This window comes from Acomys minous (assembly GCF_964271855.1).
Source record: "Acomys minous genome assembly, chromosome: 16".
NCBI classification, from domain to species: domain Eukaryota; kingdom Metazoa; phylum Chordata; class Mammalia; order Rodentia; family Muridae; genus Acomys; species Acomys minous.
In genome coordinates this window covers 42,723,784-42,744,625 of record NC_140498.1, presented here as the reverse complement: position 1 = coordinate 42,744,625, position 20,842 = coordinate 42,723,784, and the positions used below count along the sequence as shown (strand labels likewise).

General features: G+C 55.7%; 2 protein-coding genes across 2 annotated transcripts in view; one reads left to right on the top strand and one right to left on the bottom strand.

Moving 5' to 3' along the window:
• LOC311587343 (coronin-7) overlaps window positions 1–20,842 on the top strand; it is a 55,816-nt gene that overhangs the window by 30,931 nt on the left and 4,043 nt on the right. Inside the window, exons 10-21 of the mRNA XM_084764020.1 lie at window positions 16,291–16,345; window positions 16,685–16,742; window positions 16,826–16,971; window positions 17,053–17,145; window positions 17,285–17,416; window positions 17,857–17,983; window positions 18,267–18,442; window positions 18,875–18,983; window positions 19,091–19,177; window positions 19,255–19,397; window positions 19,686–19,790; window positions 19,949–20,034. Coding sequence (XP_084620146.1) covers window positions 16,291–16,345; window positions 16,685–16,742; window positions 16,826–16,971; window positions 17,053–17,145; window positions 17,285–17,416; window positions 17,857–17,983; window positions 18,267–18,442; window positions 18,875–18,983; window positions 19,091–19,177; window positions 19,255–19,397; window positions 19,686–19,790; window positions 19,949–20,034 — 1,317 coding nt within the window. The remainder of the gene's footprint in view (window positions 1–16,290; window positions 16,346–16,684; window positions 16,743–16,825; window positions 16,972–17,052; window positions 17,146–17,284; window positions 17,417–17,856; window positions 17,984–18,266; window positions 18,443–18,874; window positions 18,984–19,090; window positions 19,178–19,254; window positions 19,398–19,685; window positions 19,791–19,948; window positions 20,035–20,842) is intronic.
• VASN (vasorin) lies at window positions 790–11,427 on the bottom strand. Its single transcript, XM_084764027.1, has 2 exons — window positions 11,241–11,427; window positions 790–3,420 (listed from the first exon to the last, which is right to left on the bottom strand). Exon 2 carries the CDS (start codon window positions 3,409–3,411, stop codon window positions 1,390–1,392), a length of 2,022 nt encoding a protein of 673 aa, XP_084620153.1. The 5' UTR covers window positions 3,412–3,420; window positions 11,241–11,427; the 3' UTR covers window positions 790–1,389.

Here is a 20,842-nt window from a genome sequence, read left to right as displayed (position 1 = left end):
CCTAAGGATAACAGGCAAAGATAGTGTGTATCCATTAGTTTTCAGAGCTGCCCACACCCAGTCCAGAACACAGCTGTCCTTGAACCTAATCGTGCTGCCGCCACAACCTGTAGTCCTCCTAGAAAACAATCCTTTGGGGCTCCAGAACTGCTAGGCACATCCCCAGGGCAGGAAGTAAAGAAATACACAAGGCCACCGAACTTGGCACTAACTGCAAACCAGACAGGCCACTGGCCCCGTCCTTACCGCTAATGTTCTATCTTGGCCTCCCCTTTCAGTCCACAGGGCTTCTTGCCTTGACGATCCGTGTTTTCCCCCACCCAGGGTCCTTCTTTACCATGGGGGCTTGTGCCAGAGCGGCGCAGACAGCTGGAAGGAGCCAGGGCCACATACTTGGCCAGCCGAGGACTCTGGTAGAGTCTAGAAGCCTCCTGCTCCCAGGTTCAGCCATTATAAGGTTCTGGAGTGAGGACGCGCTAGGCCATCTTCTCTAGTTGAAGGCAGGGGTAAACTGCTCTTCAGAACACCCAAGGAGGGTGCGACCTCCCTCTGCCCTGTGTTTGCTATGAGCCCCTTCCAACCCTAAACATAAGCACTGTGGCTCATGCTGGCAGGAGACTGGGTGTAGCCTAGGGCAAACTGCCCTAATGGGTCAGGACCTGTGGTGGGCGCATTCTAATGGCAGAGCAATAGCCCTGCCAAGCCCATGCTTGACCTGTGGCCAGTGGCCTTGGGTGTCCACAGAATTTAGAGCTTCTGTACCCCAAGCCCAACCAGAGAGACAGGCAATTCATTTTAGTTTTTATTTTTATTTTTTTACAAAAGGCCTTCATATCAATAGTCTTACAAAAACCAAAGTCCTTGTCACTGAGTTTGAAAAGCACTTTCCCAGCATAAATGGGAAAAGATCTTTTATAAATACATTAAAAAAACAAAACAAAACAAAACAATAGAAGCAAATCCACATGTGCCCAGAGCACCTTCCTTTCCAGTTTCAAGTGTTCCTGCATTTTTGGGGCCACGGCCACAGCCCTAGTGCCTTCCCCACCCCCTCTTTCTGGGGGTTCCTTCACTGGTTACCAGACTCCATGGCTTGGGAAGCCCAGCATGCCTAGCCATGTTACCAGCACATGGCAGGGCTCACACCCTAAGATTGCACACTGCAGAAGACAGCAGGCGCCTGTGTTGGACATGTTGGTAGCTGTGATAGTTCATTTGAGCTGAAGCAGCTCACAGATGAGATCCAGCCCAGAAGGGTCAGGAACTGGCTGCTGTCCCACAGCGCCATCATGCATGTGCACTGTGGTGCACATTGAGAACTTCCTTGTGTGGCAGCAGGAGGGCAGTGGCTGAAAGCCCGGCCCCCCTGGCTGCTCTTTCTCTCTTGGCTTAGATGTAGTGCTTAGCAGGGAGGGCCCCCTGGAGGCCGGGCCCTGGGTATCCCATAAGGGGCACTTCACATTCAGGGCCACCTGACAGGGCCTCCCCACCTCCCTCTGTTGCCTTGGAGCTTGGCTCCAAAGGGCCTTTCACCCCCTCTAGTTCCAGGGGCCCGGTCCCTGGTCCCACCTGCCCTTTGTCCTGACCCGTAGAAGTTGCCCGTCCCCGCCGCACACAGTAGGCTGCCCCTGCAGCAGCCAGCACAGCCAGAAGTACAGCAGCCAGGGCAGGAGCAATGAGGAGTGGCAGATTGCCCTCACGGGCCTGGGTGACTGGGGCATGGTTGGAGCGGACTGCCTGGGGAGTGTTGGCCTCCCCGCAGGCCTCCTCACCTTCAGGTATCCGCCCAGCTCCCAGGGGTGTGACACAGATAGAATAGGTGGCATTGGGCCGCAGCTGTGTGACTGTGTACTCTGCAAGTGAAGCGGGCAGCCTTAAGGTCACCAGCCGCTTGTCAGGGCCAGACAGGTTACGATAGGTGAGGCGGAGGCTCCGGAGCTGCACAGCGTTGCCCTGCAAGTAGCGCTGCAGCTCTACACGCAAGGAGGTGGGGCTCACTGGCTCAATGCTGAGAGGCAGGGGTCGGGAGGGCCTTGGAGTGTCTGGTATGGAGCTGGGCTTCATCACTTGTTCCACTGGACTCTCACAGTACAAGCCAATGAAGCCCTCCGGGCACAGGCACTCCCAGTGGTGTCTTGCCCCTACACGGCAGGTGCCACCATTGAGGCAGGTGGATGCTGGACAGTCCTGGGGCTGAGGAGCAGGCCTCATGGTTGGTGGGGCCGTGGGTGGAAGGGTGGAGGCCTGAATAGTTGGCTCTGTGATGCTGGGCCATGTGGAAACTTGGCTAGAAGTTGAAGGTGCGGGCTCCTTGATAGTAGGTCTGATGGTTGGTACCGTGGCGGTGGTGGTGGTGACTGGGCAGCCAAAATCTGCATAATCCAGATCCAGGAGCAGTCGGCCAGCATTCTTGGGTGGGAAGTGACAACGTGTCTCCTCAGGGCTGGCCAGCACAACATGCCTCTCACGCAGCCAAAGCCCAAACCAGCTCAAGGGGCACAGGCAGTTGAAGGGGTTTCGGGCAGCAGCTAGGAGACGAAGGCGGGGAAAGAGACCTGAGAGGTCACTGGGCAGGGCCTGCAGGCTCAGGTTGCTCACGTCCAATTCCTGCAGGGCTGTCAGGCCAGCCAGGTCCTCTGGCCGTATATGGGCAATTCGGGTGTTGCCAGCTAGCCGCAGGCGTGTCAGGCCACGCAGGCCTTGGATCACAGATGGCATGTGCTCCAACTGGTTGTCGGAAACATCCAGGTCATGGAGGTTGCGCAGGCGGCCGAAAAGCCCCTCATCCAGCTGCCGCAGCCCCAGGCCAGCCAACCGCAACACCTCCACATTGGCAGTATCCAGTAGTCCAGCTTTCAGGGCTGGGATGCTGTTGTAGCTGAGGTCGAGCAGCAGCAGACGGGGCAAACGCAGTGGGGGCAGCGCCTGAAGCTCATTGTCCTGCAGCTTGAGCTCCAGGAGGTGGTCAAGCGCATCGAAGGCACCAGGCTGGATGTGGCGAATGCGGTTCTTGCCCAGGTAGAGGCGTTCAAGGCGTTGCAGGCCACGGAAGGTCTCGTTGGAGATCTCTTGCAGTTTGTTGGCAGTCAGGTCCAGGTTACTGAGGTTAACAAGCGGCTGGAAAATGCCACTGGGCAGGCTAGTGATCTGGTTCTGTGACAAGTCCAGGAGCTGCAAGGCTGGAAGGCCAGCAAAACAGCCCACATCAAGTGTAGTGATGCCGTTCTCAAAAATGTACAGGCCCACTGTGTCAGGTGGCACGTCTTGGGGTACCGTGGTTCCCTGGCGGGCAGTACAGAAGACGGTCTGTGGTTGGTTGCACTGGCAGCCTGATGGGCAGCCCTGTACTCCAGACCCCAGGAGCAACAGGAGCAACAGCAGGAGAGGCGGCAGGCAGCTCCCGGAGTGCATCTTCTGTTCCTAAGAGCAAAGAGCGCGTGAGTCAGCATTGAGGCCAGACATATCAGCAAGGCCGGAGGAGAACTCTCCACTCCCCACTCGCAGATGCACTGGAGCCCAGAGCTTGTGAGTCAGGTCCCTAGTGCTCCTGGCCGGCTCCTGGCCCATCTCTGTCATCCCTGTCTGTGTGATCGTATCGTTCCGGTGTTGGATGTCGTGAGTGAGCATGACACATGCAGAGGTTGGCTAGCACAAGGACGAAGAGCACAGTTTCCCCGTCCTGAACCCAGGCCTCCTTGCCCCAGCCGAGACCAGGCCCTCTAGCTGGCTGCATGGACAGGGATGGAGAATCATGGGTCCTGAAGCCCCTCCCTGCCGAATCTGGAGAGACAGGATGGGCACTCGGCCCGGGCGCGTAAGCAGAGAAGCTGGCTGTTGGGGCCGCTGGCCCCTGCAACACACTCTCCTGTCCTCCCTCCCTCTGAGGGAGGAGAGACCGCAGCAGGAAAACTTCACATGGAAACTATGGGATCTGTGTTTTTCCACTTGTGCTGTCAGACCTGCCCAGGATGGGGGCTGTGGGCCGCCAGGATGTGGCCAGTGATGAGGTTTCTAGAGGAAGGGTAGAGGCTGGCTGGCAGCGCTTACTTTGCAGGTGCCCCTTGTCTAGGGGAGAGGGGAGACTGGATGAATTGAAACCCTCTTTATCAGCCCCCCATCATCACAGCATGAACTAAAGATGAGGAGCCCTGTGGTTCACGTGAGAGAAGAAACATTGTCCTTGCCTCATATGGTGGCCTGTGACAACCAGGCTGCACCCTTGAACAAAGACAGCACTGTCCCCCAGAAGTGACAGTGGCCCATCTTTTCCACGTGCCAGTACTTGCTCAGCACACCACTGCCTCAGTTCCCCCAGCAGACCCTTCAGTTGAAAGCTTCTTTTGAGACTCCAGTGTAACAGAGAAGGGGCATTTGGAGGTAGCAGTGAGTGTGAGCTGGGACCCAGGGCTGGAGTCCAGCCAGCCTGAGAGGGCCTTGCCCTGGGACAGGGTCCATGCCCTCTAGGGCCCCATGTCTTAACAACCCATCAAAGGCTGGGCTCCCACTCTTACCCTGGGATGGCAGAGGTCAACAGCCTGCTCGCTTCACTCGGGCTCCTGGGACAGCCTGAGGGCCACAGCAAGGCACAGTTCTTGTACTGGATGCCCCAGAGGTCTGAGCCTCACACAATGTGCCAACCTGTCCTGCCTAAGAGCTGACAATTCCTTCCCATTCCAGGCACCTACTGTTCACACAAGGGCCTTTTGTCCTAGAGCTGGGGCCTCCCTTCCCCCACATGTAGCCACCACAGGTAACAAGACCCCTACCCAGCCTGCCTTTCCCACTATCCCATCTGTGGATTCCCCTTTCCCAAAGCATAGGGGCCCCTGGTGTGTGAAAGGGAAGAAAACAGACTGAGTCCCAGGACAGGTGAGTTAAGTGCCTGGGGCCTTGGGCCAGCTCTAAGTGAAAGAAGAGGCCTTGTAGCCCAGGTTAAGCCTGCAGGCCCCTCTCTACCTGCGGCGTCCTTTTGTCAGGGAAGGGGTCCCTTTGGTACCTCCTTCTCTTCTGTTACTCCGGATGGACAGGAACAGCCCTCTGATGAACACCTTGGAACTTCCTCACCCCTGGCCTGCTCTGCAGACACGCTAACAACTCCCTGAGGCAGAGGTACTGCCTGCCTTTGCACCTTGATCTACAGAGCCTGTGTAGTGCCTCTCTGCTGAGGGAACACTTGGGTGGGGCCTCACACTGAGAATCACCTGAGACAAGCCTCAGAACCCCAAGGCCTTGGGTGTCCCTGATCCTCCCAGCACCTCCTCGCCCTGCGTCTAGTGACCTAAAACTCAGCTGTACCACCAGCTCCCTTACCCGACAGGACCCTTTCCAGCCTCCTTGACTCAGGGTGTGTCCAGTTCAGCCTGGTTTCCAAACATGGGCTTCACATGACCTCCATCCACACCTCACAGCCATTTGGGGGCAAGAGGCCTCCCCCTCAGTCGGTCTTCTCAGCGGGGCTAGGCCAAGGTCAGGCAGGAGGGGACCCTACCTGTGACTGGCCTAGCCACACTGCTGGTTTGTCTCCCCCAAGGGTCTTGTTTAAGGCCCTGGTTAAGAGCTCGTTCTAGTCAGGCGGCCCTGTGTCCAGCTGTTGAAGCTGGCGTGCCAGGGAGGTGCTCCTTCTGCGGCACAAAGGGGAGTACCTATGCTTCACCCAGCAGCTGAAGGGGAAAAGGAGATGTAGGATGACCACCTGGCTGGCAGGTGTAAGCTGTACAAGTTGGTAGGTAAGGGAGCTGAGTTAGATCAGGGGTGACCAAGCTCCTGGGCCAAGAAGACCATATAGGTAATAATAGCTCATCAGTTCCCATTCCTCTAAGAATCGTATACGTTTCTCTGCCTGACCCTTGGTTTCATCTCTCCCAGCAAGGGGAAACTGAGGCCAAAAAGATGGTTCTAGAGCTTTGGAAAACTTGAGCTTGCAAGCAGCAGTCTGTTGGCTGGGGAACTCTATCATGGCTCATGTGTGGGCAGCCCTTGAAGGAAATCTGGATAGGGCAGAAGCTGGCCATAGTGGGAAAGGGTGAGACAGGCCTGAGTTCAGGTTGAGTGTCCTAGAACTCACTATATAGACAAGGCTGGCCTTGAACTCACGTATCCTCCTGCCTCTGCCTGTACTAGGAGTAAAGGTGTGCACCACCACGCCCAGCCTGAGTCCCTTCTTGACTGAGTTTCATCTTTGACCTACAGAACTGTTATGTGCAGCCCTGAAGACTTCCTCTGTGTGTGTGTGTGTGTGTGTGTTGATTTTTAAACAGGGAGATCTTTTTTTAAAGTGTAAGGTTGTTTTGCCATCTTTCCTGCATGCATGTGTGTACAGTGCCTGTGGAAGCCAGAAGAGGCTGTTGGATTCCCTGGAGCTGGTGGTTGTGAGTCCTCTTCCTGATCGGTACTGGGAATCAAAATCTGGGTCCTCCGGAAGAGCAGCCTGTGCTCTCAACCACTGAGCCAGCTCTCTAGCCTCAAACAGAGAGTTCTTTTAATAAGTTCTGAGGGCATTTAGCTTGTCTGCGATCTGGGTCCTGCCTGGTGTATGTACAGGTAGGGGTGGGTAGCTTCTCTAGAGTTGCTGCTGCCCTGTGCTTTCAGCTGATTACAGTGGCTCTGAAAGGACCACAGCCTTTGCTTTGATATCCGATCCTTGTGGGGTGACAGAGTGACCACATCCTTGTAAAAGCTGTGAGGAGAGTTCTGGGCTTTAGGGGTCAGGAGGGCAACAGCATTGAAGGGTCAGGCCTCCTTCTCCTCCTGGATTCTTCACCTACGTTGGTCTGATTCCACCTCAGCCTGGTGGGCAGAGGCCAGAAGGCCTGGCTCTCTCAACATCCGGGAGCCAGGCCACACACCCCACCTTAGCATGTATTGCAGCTAGTCCTAGCGCCTGCTTCCCAAACCACTTGCCAAATAGTCAGTAAACATTACTAGCCACTGTAGGCACTACCTATAATCCAGGAGCCCTGCCTTCCTTGTGAGCAGGACCCCCTGTGGAGACTGTACCACCTTCATGCTAACTAGAGACCCCTGGGCCAGGGTTAAGGCCACGTGATGAGGGTGTGTCCTCAGTTTTGTAAAGGAATGTGGGGGAAGCTGTCCTTTAGCTCAGCCTCCTAAAGCACATGACCTCCAGGAGGGGCTCTGTGAGTAAGGGACAACTAAGAGCATTGGTTAGCCAGTTCTCCAGGGCCCAGAATGCCCTCCACACCCAAGTGTGTGACACACTTGTGGGCACCCACCCATACACATGCCTGAGGTCAGTCAGGGACGGGAGAGTGGGTGGGGTAGAAGCCAGGCATTTGGTGAGCACACCAGCCCTGGAGCTGGTGCTTCTCCCTGAGGCTGAGGCAGGCTGTGTGCCCAGCGAGGTGGAGAGGACAGTTCAGAGCCTGCTCCCTCTTTGCACACTTCGTCAGGGTAGGTGCAGATAGACTCTGCACGATGTGACTCTCAGCTCTGGGTTCCAAGCCTCTGTCTCCTAGTGCTGGACTGAATGGGCTCCACTCTGCTCGCCAGGCCTGGCAGCAGCCCAGCCCCAGGAGGCTGCCAGCACACCCCCAACCCCTCCCGCAGGCGGGACTGTGCCGGCGGCCAGAATGGCTGGCTCCAGTTTCGCTGACGTGTCTGAGGCAGTTCTCTAAAACACAGCAGTCCTGGCCCAATAGAGAGGATGGGTTGAGGGTCTCTATTACAGGTTCTCAAACAGAAAGTGGGGGCGGAGGCACCACCTGGGCTGGTGATTGAGTCAGGGGGTCTCCAAGCCAGTCCTGTTCACCTGCTTTGTGACCTCACCTCCACGTCCTGCCCTCTGTGGGTTTCTGTATCTGCTTGTAACTCAAGGGGCTTTTGGTTAGGATTTGAGCTGTAGGTTATGAGTCACCTAGAAGCTCTCTTCAAACGGCAATTCCCTAGGCTGCGTCTTTTTTTTTTTTTTTTTTTTTTTTTTTTTTTTTTTTTTAGTTAAATAAGCATTCCTGTTGGGGAGAGCCTAGCAGCTATGTTTTAAGGAAAATCTTCTGTTGGGTCTTCTGCACAGCTAGAGAAACTGCAAAGAGGACAATAAGGACACCAGCCTAACTGTGTTTGTCCAGGAAAGGGTTCTGGGTCTTGGGAGTAGGTGTGGCCAAGGTGGCCTGTCACCACCCAGGTGGGCATCTTCAGTGGCTCCGTGGGTGACCTGGCTGCCGTCAGACCTGTCAGCCAAGGCAGACAGATCAGTGACTAAGATCAGTCTCTGGCTCAAGTGAACCCTTGGGGTGGTGGCGGCTGTGCCATTTTAGGAGAGGTGCCACCTGTTGGGCAAGAACACCTGTGGCCTCGGGAGCTATGTGGTGGCTGTGGCCCAACTGGAAGTGGGCTAGTAGAATGACGCTGTCAGCGTGTGTGTGTATGTGTGTGTGTGTTTGTGTTTGTGCCGGCGCGTGCGGGCGCACCTGAGCAGCAGCTATGATGCCACTGAGGCTCAGCCTCCTACTGCCCTGTCCCTGCCCAGGGCCTGGCGCCCATTGAATAAGCTGTAACCCTGCAATTAACCCTGCACCTTCCAGAACACCTTAGTCACTACAGAAGGCCGTCCACCCCAAGCTTCCCAGACATAGGAGTCTGAGCAGGGGGTGGTCTCAGAAGGGGTCTTTTTCCTCCTCACACTCACCATGCCATTGTCCTACAAGTCACTCGGCCACTGATAACACAAGAGGTCCCTTCTGGGGGCTATGAACCGGTCACTGAACCACAGCTCTGCCCCCACGGTTGTTACTATTGACCAGTGGCTGGGGCTGAGGGCCAGCAAGGTTCCCAGCCCACCCCAGTTCCCTCAGCGCAAGCCAGCTCCCTCCTTAATGCAATCTCTTAGGCAGCCTCCAGGAATGTCAGAGTCTTATTGCATTCTCAGGAGGAGTCGGGGGGGGGGGGGCTGTCCCCAACCTTGAAGAACTGGCCTTTTGCCTCCCCCTACCCCCACCCCCGCCAAGCCAAAGTGGCCCGAAGAAGCCTCCTCACACCCAGGGAGACTGGACTGAGGAAAAGCGGGGGAGGCCTGCGGCCTGGACAGCAGGCTGAGGGGTTGGCGAAAGCAGCCCGGCTGACTCTGGAATGTGGAAACTGATAAAAGGAAGGAGGTCCAGTCCTCCCCAGCGCACCAAAGCACCCCTACTGGCCCGGCCGCAGTCACGTGCACAGACACACACCCTCTGGGCCACACTCCTACGTGTGTGTGCACAAGTCGCGTGCCTCTCTGTGTGTGTGTGTGTGTGTGTGTGTGTGTGTGTGTGTGTGTACACCTCTCCCTCCTCCGAGAGCACACACAAATTCCATAGCAGTGAGGGGCACTGGTTTTCTTGGCAACACAAGAGCCTTGGGCTCCACAGCTTTGGGAGGGGCTCTGAGGGAGCTCTGGAAGGGGTGACTGATCGCCTTCACATAAGATTAGGGCCTGCCAGTGATCAAGAATGATTTCAGGCACTTATCCAAGAGAGCTGTCTGCCTGGGGTGGTGTCAGGGGGACTACTTCCTGGTGCCCCACTTTCCTGGGTCTCCAGTTGAACCAAGAAGGCTCACTTAATGAGCCACAAAAATCCTGGTTCTCCCCTAGGGCCTATACTAACTAACCCAGGGCTGGGGAGATCTGGAATGGAAGTGAGACAGAGGGGTCTGCCTGGGTCTCCCTCAATCCCAGGGCTATCTGCCAGAGGGGACCTGCCCAGGAAAGCGTAAGTCTTGCAATGTCTGAGAGGCTCCTTGTGCCCAGCTCCCCTCCCAACACTTCCCCAGGGTGGTGTCCAGACACCCTGGGACAGCAGCCCTCCACCTGGTACCCTCTGACCGTTGTGCCCACATATCTCAGGTGGCTGTTCTGGTGTGCAACTCCAAGGCTTGGGAAGCTAGGGACAAGCAGTGCCTCCCCCCTACCAGGGCTGGCACGTGTGTGTGTGTGTGTGTGTGTGTGTGTGTGTGTGTGTGTGTGTGTGTGCGCGCGCGCCTTGTCCTTTCCTCTCTGGATGGGAGATGCTAGATAGTGGTCTGGAGGGAATCCAGCTGGGCTGCTCATTACCAGAGCCCTCTTCCTGCCTCTGACACTCTGTTTACAGAAGTTCCCCCGGGGGCTGATTCCCCTGGGAGAGGACAGTAAACTCTAGGGACTGCCCTCCCATCCCCCACCTGCCACCCCCAGCTCTCCAGCCTCTCTGTGGGGCTATGCTAACAGCTGGTCCCAGACTGGCCTTCATTGCCCATACCAATGGAGCCCCTCACAAGGCTGCAGCCCACCCACATCTCTGCTTTCCCCAGCACCCAAAATCGAGCCTAGAGGGAAGGGAACTTTTATATTTTAGCCAGTCCTCTTCCCTAGGGACCCTTGGCCCAGACAGAGAAGATCTCCTGGTGCCTCTTTCTGGAGCCTCAGCTACTTTTAAAGCAAAAAGCAAGCTAGGGGACTCCTGACCCTTGGGTTGCTTCCATCCTGCTGAGGCCATTCCTGGGAGCCAATGTGTGGAAGCAGTCGGCGACCCTGGCGTGGTAATCGTTAACGAATGGGGGTGAGGTAGTGTGGTTGGCAGCAATCAGCTGGCCCTGCCAGTGACCACAGGGAACCCAAGCAGCCCTCAGGCCCCAGAGCAGCCAGCTCAGGGACACAAAGGACTAGACTGGCCATAGGCCATTGGGTTTGCAGCCCAAGCAAAGCTCATTCACTGGTAGAGATGAGATGCTGATTGGGAGGCACCAAAGGTTCTGCTCAGCCAAGTCCATGCCTCACCTGGGGGCGCGCCTATCAGTCTCCCCATCCTCACCCCTCTCCAGGGCTGCCTGCATATCTGTGGGCTCCAGTTCTGCCATGTGTGACAAGGCCCAGAGGACCCCAGGCAACCAGGGGCCCCAGGCTGTCTGACCCCATGAGGAAAAACTAACCAGACTACGGCTGGGCCATCCCCTATAAGAGGTTTGATTCATAAAACTGGTCACGCCAGAGGGCCCAGCCGTGGGAGGAGGAAGCAAGGGAGGGGGTGTTTATTTTGTCTACTCAGAGCCTCACGGGTAGGTGAGCCCTGTACAAACGTACACCCTGCCTCTCTTGAGGGACCCCGAGTGGGTTCGGGGGTGCAACTGGACCGTGCCCGCCCAGGTAATCTCCCGAGGCCGAGGGAAGCCCCTTTCTCCCGAAGTCACAGTCCCTCCGGAGAATGTGTGCTAGTGTGCAGGGTGAGTGCGATCAACCCTGCCTGTCGCCCCCTCCCTCGCCCCTAGACACTCACCCGGGAAGCAACGGCCCACGGAGCCGGGCGGTGCGGCCCAAAGCTTCAGTGTGACCTCAGCCCTTTGCCTCTCGCCTCCGGCAGGTTCTGAAATGTCTGGGGTCCTGGGGTCCAAGGCTGCGGCGTCCACGTCTCCCAACCCCGGGCTCTGGCTCTTAAGTTGGCTGGTAAGAGACTGGTCTCTCCTTAAGATGTGGGGTGGGTGGGACTAACTCTAACGAGGGCGGGGCTTCTCCCCATTGGCTGAGGCAGGGTATGGCCGAGCCTACACACACCCACCTCCACTGAGCGGGTCATTGCACTGAGCAGGCCTAGTTTGCACCTAGATACGTCCGGATTGCAATGAGGAGAGATTTTTATTAGGCTGGCAAATCTTTAGTTTGCTCTGTAACGTTGGACAGGTTCCTGCTTTTTAATTGAGAAACAAACAGTGACACACGTTCGAGAAGTGGACGTTAGGGTCGGTGAACTGGAGAAGCAGAGGTGGATAAAGGGGCCAGCAGGGTTGAGGGCTTAGTCCCCATGACCGGCCCAGCCTGCCAAAACCGAGGATTTTTCATACAAACCTAAATCTCTAGGTGTAATCTCACAATGTGTTATTGTTGGTAGCTAATTCTACTTTCAAAAGCTAGAAAGGCCACATGAAGTGCTTCCAAGAGCCTCTTACATAATATCTCTAATGCTAGATTTGGTATTCCTGTATCCATGACAGCATCCCTGGTCACTTTCCACGGCTTTAAACAAAAGATTTGAGACTTAGACACAGACTTCTGCCCAAACCCCTAGGGTTACTGGAAGCCTCAGGACTAGGATGTGCCTGGGATGGGAGGCGTGGCTGTGGACTTCATCAACAGTAGGAGGGACCTCGGTGTTTGCTGACAGTGGCCCTTGATTGAGCAGGAGGGGCCGGTGCCAGGGGCTAGGTCAGAAAAATCCCCTGCCTTGTGAGATTCCAGGAACATGAGCATCCTCTACCCTCCCCCACCATGGCTTGTGGTTAGAGTCATGCCTCAGAGCCTTTGGGGACCCAGCTCAGCTCCCAGATTTCACCATCATACCCCCCCACCCCCCCCACCCCCGCTTTTCTGCCTGGTCTGTAGCCACGGCCTTTGTCCCGGGCACACACTGGAGGCTTGGCTGGCCTCTGCAGGACCCCATCACCGGACATGAAGGTGGTATGGGGCTAGTCATCAGGAGCTCAGCAGGATCCCTCCCCACTCTCGCCCTTGTGTTGTAAATGCAGAGCATTTACACACACACCTGGGCAGAACTGACCCCAGGTGTTTCATTTGGCCTGTATGGTGGGTTTTTCAAAGTCATTGCTGGAATTGAAAAACCAGGTGGTTTGACATGAAAATGGGGTTTCCTGGCCTGTCCTAAACAGTAAGTCTTCTATGGCCGAGTGGCAGTTGCCCCCACTGGCCAGGGCTTGGGTTCACCAGTTAGCCCAGGCCCAAATCCTCTGTATGGCAGGCTCCTCCGAAGTCTGAGGCAGGAGGATCACAAATTCAAGGCTAGCCTGAATAACTCTTACAAGACCTTTCTCAGACTAGAAGTCTGAGGGTATACCTTAGTGGCAGAGCACTTGAGATAAATAAAGCCCTAGATTCAATACTGGGTACCAGCCAAAAAAAAGGGGGGGCTCAAGTGCTGTATGGCTTTTCGTCAGCCTGTCCCAAGCTTCTTCCCAGAGCTCACAGGCAGCTTCCAGGGGATCCTAACTTGCCTAGCCTCTCACTGTTGCTCCCCAGGTACCACGCCTCCAATGGGCCCCGCAGAGGAAGTGAGTGTGCTATGCCTTTGGCCTAGCCTGGATGGCAGCGACAGATCCATGGGACCCAGACTGCTTTTGATAAGGGCCATTGCCAAGCTGTCTGGGTCCATGGAGAGGAGTTCAAGTGCTGCTTTTTCCTAACAAGCCCACCCCTGCCTGTCCTCTCACAGTACCGTCACAGGGCACTTGGTAGGTAGGGCTCATGGCATTTTCAGACCAAAGCCACATCTCACCAAGTAGTAGGTGACACCATTTCCTCAGTCTTCTGGCTAGGGATAGCCTCAGGGCTTTGGCTCTCTCTGGCTTTGGGTTTGGGGTACGCTCTGGCCTGGTGTCAGGGTGAGAGTCCTTCAGGGTGGCAAGCCTAGAGACCACAGCACCAGGAAAGGTACTGACACTATATCCCTTCCCTGTATCTGGCCTTCTTTCAAGCCAAGGTGTGTCTTCTGCATTCTGGAGTCAGGCCTGTGCCAGTTGTTGGCTGTTAGTGCTGGGTGCTGTGACCCTGTTTCCCTGCCCATCACGGGCAGTGGGCAGCAGGATGCTCCTGCCTAGCAGAGATGTCCAGATGGCTCTGCCTGAGGCAAGGAGGACTGGCCTGACCTGTCAGAGGAGCCAGCCCTGCAGTCTATGACTTCCTGCTCCTGCCACCCAACACCTGAGTCAGTAGGCAGGAGCTGAGGGGGTGGGGTGAGGGCAGGCCTGGCCAGGCCTCTTCAGGAGGTGGTTTTAGAGAGCTGGTAAATTGTGGAATTCATGGGCAGTACAGTGGCAGGCCACAGAGGCCTGGCCCCCACCTCTGTTGCGGTCTCCATGTTCCTTTAGTTTCCATTTTCCCAACGTTTCCTTTCTTTCTTTTTTTTTTTTTATATTTTATTAATTTATTCATATTACATCTCAATGGTTATCCAACCTTTCCTTTCTTAGTAATGTGTGACTCCACCTCAGTGTCATCTTGCTCCCACCCTACTGTGTTTAATCGTACGATTTTTTTTTTAAATTTAATTTTAACTTATGTGCATTGGTGTGAGTGTGTCAGATCTTGGCATTACAGACAGTTGTGGGCTGCCATAGTGGGTGCTAGGAATCGAACCCAGGTTCTTTGGAAGAGCAGGCAGTGCTCTTAACCACTGAGCCATCTCTCCAGCCCCCCTAATCGTACGATTTAGCTGGGGATTGTAGAACAATTTGCCTAGCATAAGGCCCTGAATTCTGTCCTGATTGTTTGTTACCTACTAGAGACAGAACTCCTGATTCACGGAGCTGTTTCACCTGGACCTGCCCACCTGAGTCCCAGCCATCACTTTGTTGCCCGGGCCGCCACACACTTTGCCTTTCCCATCCCTCCAAAGGCCTTAAGCCAGGACCTACTATAAGTCCTTTGCATGTAATGGTCTCCTTGTCTGGAACTCTATCCCCTGTGATGCTTGGCTTTTCCCTAACACTGGGCCCAGAGGCCCAGTCAAGACTGAGTCGTCCTGCCTACTACTGCACAACCTCAGAGAGCCCTGCTTTCCTGTGTTTCGTTACAAGAGCACGTCTGCCTTATATAGCAGGCAGCAGCTGAGTGTCTTGAGGATTGGCATGGGGTCTGTAGCACTCTCCTTTTTTGGGGGGGAAGGCGATGAAACAGGCTTTCTATGTGTAGCCTTGGCTGTCCTGGTCTCACTCTGTAGACCAGGCTGGCCTTGAACTCACAGAGATCCCCCTGCCTCTTCCTCTCAAGTGCTGGGATTAAGGGTACGTGCCACCACGTCTGGCTTATATAGCACTCTCTTTTATTCATTTGTCCGAGGGCTGAGCACAGGTTAGTTCATCAAGGGAATGAAGAGATGATTATAAATGAATGAGTAAAGCCAAGTAGAAGCAGCTGGGGCTCTAATGTCAACTCCAGTCTTGTAGGGTGACCCTAAGCCACTTATCACCTTTATCCCTTACTGGCCTTCCACTGGGGCCAGGCTGAGAGGAGAAGGGCAGCAGTGAGGCCAGCTCACCCTGCCATCATGAGTTAATTAGGGCCTGTGTTACTCACAGCTTACCAGCTTAAGGCTCTCCTCGAAATTGTGGAGACACTTGGGGCCCCACCCAGCTCTCCACCTACTCCGTGGCTCCTGGCAGAACACTAGTAGGCAGGGGAGGAAGAGACTGAACAGCTGACACTGTTGGGGGACCACGACAGGGATGGAACACTATTTGGGACTGTGTCAGAGACCAAGACCAAGAGCAAGTGATAAGTTCTCACAGCCAGGAGTAGTGGCACAAGCCCTTAATCCCAGCATTTGGGAGGCAGAGGCAAGAGGATCAGCCAGGGCTATACAAAGAAAGCCTGTCTTAAAAAATAACCAGAAGGCTCTCGAGCTCTCTTGGATGCCACTCCCCCAGTAGGAGGTCATTGGAAGGTGGTGCTCTTCTTGGGCCTGGGACCTTCATGTCAAGGGCCTCCGGGGCCCAGAGAGGGGAGGTGGGAGTTCTTGACCAGTAAAAAAGTTGGCCTTGAGGGCGTGGTGGTGCCCGCCTTTAATCCCAGCACTCTGGAGGCAGAGGCAGGCGGATCGCTGTGAGTTCGAGGCCAGCCAAGGATACACAGAGAAACCCTGTCTTGAAAAACCAAACCAAACAAACAAACAAAAAGTTGTCCTTGGACTGACATCGCCGTGGGGTCAGGCTCCCAGCCTGCCCTAGCCCTCTCCCTCCCACGGTGACCCACAATGTCCTTCCTGCTGGCCTCTAGCTTGGGGCATCTCAGGGAAGCCCGGCAGCTTCAGGGGCCTTTCCCCCTGTTGCCTCGCTCAGCCGGGTGCAGGGAGCTGGAGTCAGCATGGAGTGCCACCTGAGCCTCTAGGATGTAGGATGACAGAGGAGATGGTACCCCTCTGTCCCTGCAATGGCTAGAGTGGCCTCAACTCTGCCTTGGTTGCACTGGAGGTCAGAGGGTCCCTAGTTGGAGCACCTAACCTCCTTGCCTGTGTTGGTGGCCTAGGCTGGCTGAGGCAATACAGGACATTATGCATTATGAGTACTCATGAGTGCCGAGGGTAGGGTCTGGCCTGAGTTCCCAACGCCCAGGGGCAGTGTGAGCCAGCAGGGAAGCAGAACAGCTGAACAGTTGGATGAGCGTGGGGTGCTTAGTATATGGGCAGTACCAGCAGAAGAGATTGAGGATTTGGGGGCCAGCTAGATACAGCTAGAAGGACCTTCCAGGTCCCTGATCTGAGGGCGTGCAGCCTTCCTGCCAACGTCTCCCACTCATCCAGCCCACTGTCCCTCTCTCCCCAGGTCTCTGATACCCCTGCTGGATCCAGACTCCGGGCTGTTGGTCCTGGCAGGAAAGGTGAGCAGAAAGCGGGATCGCCTCACCCCCTGCCCTCCATGTACACTACTCAGAATTTAGGCCCTTGTGCTGTGTTCTTCCTTGCTGTCCCCAAAAGAGCAAGTGAGAACAGTGCAGCCCAGTCCTGTGCTGTCTTTACCTGGGCAACTGAGATGGCATGACCTCTAGGTCATCCTCAGGAGGACAACGACCCCAGTGTTGGTCTGCCCTTAGCATGCCATAAATGCTGATGTAGATCCCTGGTGCTTACCACAAAAAGTAATGAGCAAGTGAGGGGAAGCCTGCCACATGCAGCTCAGCACCCAGCAGAACCAAGGGCTGGATCTGCACTTGTTTCAGGGCGAGAATCAGCTGTACTGCTACGAGGTGACTCCACAGCAGCCTGCGCTGAGTCCAGGTGAGCCCTTGCCCTCCTTGCCACCCCGCCACTGCCACTGGTTTTCTTCCCTCACTGACTGTCCCCTGTGGTGTCCTTGACAGTGACCCAGTGTATTCTGGAGAGTGTACTTCGAGGGGCAGCCCTTGTCCCCCGGCGAGCACTGGCTGTCATGAGTTGTGAGGTGCTCCAAGTCCTGCAGCTGAGTGACACAGCCATTGTACCCATCAGCCACCACGTGCCCCGAAAAGTGAGAGGGGCCCACCAGGGCAAGGGATTGGGGACCTGGAGGATCTTGGGCCTCACTAATTGGTTACCTGTCCCTCACCAGGCTGTGGAGTTCCATGAGGACCTGTTTCCAGACACAGCTGGCTCTGTGCCTGCGTCTGATGCCCACACCTGGTGGGCTGGGGACAACCAACAGGTAGGGCCAAGCTTGGCGCGTGTGCCTCCTCAGCAACCCCCGGGAGCTCCGTTTGGTTCTTAATCTCGTGTCTACCCGTCCAAGGGTCCCCTTCACACCTGGCAGCATGTGCCTCCCTCAATGGCCTGCCTGCCTACAGGTCCAGAAGGTCAGCCTCAACCCAGCCAGTGGGCCTCACCCCAGCTTCATCTCCTCCCTGGTGCCCCCTATGGAGCCACCCCCCAACATGGCCCAGCCTGCAGAGATGCCCAGAGCTGACACAGACCCAAGTGTAAGTACCAAGCCACCTCCCCTACAGCTAAAGAGACACCACAGTAGGGTAGTGAAGTGGTCAAGAGGCACGTTCTATTATTCACCTGCCAAACCGCCTTTACGATCTCTAGCTGTCAGGCATAACAGAGATGGAGGAGTGTGCGCAGCATAGTAAAGACCTCAGGGTCGTACTCTAAGCTGAGCAGGTGTTAAAGAAGCAGGGCTGTTGTTGAAGTGGTGGCAGCTGTAACTCCTGGCACGTCTGTCCCCGTGGCTTAAATCTCACTCATTTCCTCCTTTCAACTGCCACCTGACTCGCACTTCAGCAGGCTCATGCCCAGCCCGTTGTCCTGAAGTTCAGAAGAGCCCAGAGCAGTGGCCCAGGAATTGGCCATCTGTCCCCTTTCTGCTTGGTTAGTGCACCCAGGGACCGTTGGCTGACCACGTCCTTCTCTCCAGGAGGGCTTCTCTTCCCCTCCTAGCTCACTGATCTCGCCCTCCACGCCATCCAGTGTGGGGCCTTCACTCTCCAGCACCAGCGGCATTGGTACCAGCCCCAGTCAGAGGTCACTTCAGAGTCTGTTGGGTAAGCTACTCGGGGCAGGAGGACCACCCTGTCTGCCCCCAACCTGAGCCTCCTTCCTCTGCCCACCAACCCTGAGGGGAGATATTCTGTGCACTAAACCAGGCTTGTGCCACTAGGACCATTGGTTTTCAGGCTGTAGAGGAACATGGGCCAGCCCCACAGAAGCCCACCTGGGTCCACACCAGGCTCCTCCCAGAGATGAGGGCAGTAGGTGGCCAACACCAGGTGCAGGATGCACAGACACAACATCCTCACACTCGTTTGTGTCCCCACCACCCACCAGGCCCCAGTTCTAAATTCCGCCATGCTCAGGGCAGCATCCTCCACCGAGACAGTCATATCACCAATCTTAAGGGACTCAACCTCACAACACCTGGTGAAAGCGATGGCTTCTGTGCTAATCGGCTGCGGGTGGCTGTTCCCCTGCTCAGCAGTGGTGGGCAGGTAGCTGTGCTTGAGGTAAGGGTCCTGCCCTACCAGAGTTACCCTTCGGGTCCCTGTAGTGGGCAAGACCAGGACACTAAGGGTCTACCCTAACTCACTGGGTTGCGTGAGGCACCTGCCAACGTCACCTCTAAGTACCCCAGCTGCCTCGTGTGGTAGGTGCTGTTATTATCCCCATCTTTCAGATCAGAGTGAAGAAGTTCAGAGAGGTGTAGTGACCTGACCTTGTCACACAGCTTCGTAAGTGGAGCAGAATTCAAACCCAAGCAGCCTGAGCACCTTCCACCACTCCACGCTGCTATGCCCTCACCTTCTGACACTTTGGGGCTCAGCACAAGTTGGCTAAGGCAGAGGGCTTGGGCCACCCAACAGTGGGGCTGTCTGTTTCCTGAGACTGGCTTTCTTGCCTGGTTCTGATATGCCTTGGGGTGGGGGTTTCTCCCACAGCTACAGAAGCCAGGCCGCCTGCCTGACACAGCATTGCCCACACTGCAGAATGGGGCAGCTGTAATGGATCTGGCCTGGGATCCCTTTGACCCACACCGTCTGGCCGTGGGTAAGGAACCTGAGTGCCCAGGATTGAGAGAAAGTTCCAGGCCCTGAGTGGCCGGGGAAGCCAGGTGTCTCTGGCCCTGCAGTAAAGATACATTCCTCTTTCCACAGCTGGGGAGGACGCCCGGATCCGACTATGGCGAGTGCCCTCTGATGGTCTCACGAATGTTCTCACCACACCGGAGACTGTGCTCACAGGTTAGAAGGCCCTGCCAGATAGAGCCAGTTGAGGCAGTGGCTTCCCAGGGACTCAGCATCATTTCCTGATCCTCCAGGCCACACAGAAAAGATTTACTCTCTGCGCTTCCACCCCCTGGCTGCTGACATATTGGCTTCCTCTTCCTATGACCTAACCGTTCGCATCTGGGACCTTCAGGCTGGGACTGAGCGCCTGAGGCTGCAGGGCCATCAGGACCAGGTAGGACAGCTGCAGTGGCAGGGACCAGCCATGAAAGGAGAGAGAGGCTACCTCTTTTTTTATTTTTTTTTTTTAATTATTTTATTTTATGTACATTGGTGTCTTGACTTCATATGTGTCTTGTGAGGGTGTCAGGTCCCCTAGAACAGGAATTACAGACAGGTGTTGAGCTGCCATGTGGGTGCTGGGAATTGAACAAGGGTCCTGTGGGAGAGCAGCCAGTGCTCTTAACCACTGAGCCATCTCTCCACCCGAGAGGCCGCCTCTTATGCCCTTGTCTGTCTTCAGATTTTTAGCTTGGCCTGGAGTCCAGATGGGCAGCAGCTGGCCACTGTGTGCAAGGATGGGCACGTGCGGGTCTATGAGCCCCGGAGCAGCCCTGTACCCATGCAGGTAAGCACGTAGCACTGTGGGGGAAAGGTTGATGGTCTATGAGCCTTGGAGCAGCTCTGCATCCCTTGCAGGTAAGCACCTTCGGGCTAAAGGTGAAAGGTCCCTTATCCCCGTTTGGAGGGGGCGTTGACTGAGTTTCGTGTGATGTACCTCAACAGGAAGGTCCAGGGCCTGAAGGTGGCCGCGGAGCCCGCATTGTCTGGGTGTGTGATGGTCGCTGTCTGCTGGTATCTGGCTTTGACAGGTGAGGACTTAGGGACGACCGTCCCCAGGCTTCATCAGCTATCCGATTTCCCTTTTCCCAAGGTCACAACATCTGTCAGGCTTGCAAAAACTGTTCCCACAGCCAGGCGTGGTGATGTACGCCTTAAGTCCCGGCACCGGCAGGTCTCTTGTGAGTTTGAGGACTGCATAGATAAGGAGTTCAAGGACAGCCAGGACTACAGAATAGAGAGGGCTTGTCTCAAAACAAAACAGTAACAAACAAACAAAAAACCTCTCCCACCCCTCAGATCGAGGATCACGCGTAGTTAAATGGAAGGATGAGTGACTGAGGGGTCGGTAGATATATAGATAAGTGGGTCAGTGGACGCATGGAATGATGGGTAAATAGGTGAGTTGGTGAATGATTAGACAGATGAATAGATGGGCAGTTGGCCAGTTGGGTGGGAGAAAATGTTGGACAGGGAGTAAGTATTAATGGGATTCGGAAGGTGAAGCCAGGCCCAGGAACCCATGCCTAAAGGAGACCAGGTAAAGCACAGGGAACATACCAGGCCTGCAGGAGAGGCCTGAGGGGGGAGGGGCTGGGGGGGGGGGAGGACGGCATCAGGTACTTTGGATGATAGGTTGGGGGAGGCCTCCCAAGGAAGGGATCCTATGACCTAGGTCACCGAAGCCCGAGAAGAAAGGCTGGACACTGTTTCCCCAGCCAGGCCACTTCTCTGGGCTAGACTCATTTCTCCTGACTGCTGGCCCTGAGGCTTTTTTTTTCCAGCCCAGAAAGGAGCAGAGGTCCCTGTGGGAGTCTTTGCCCTACCCCAGGCCTTTTC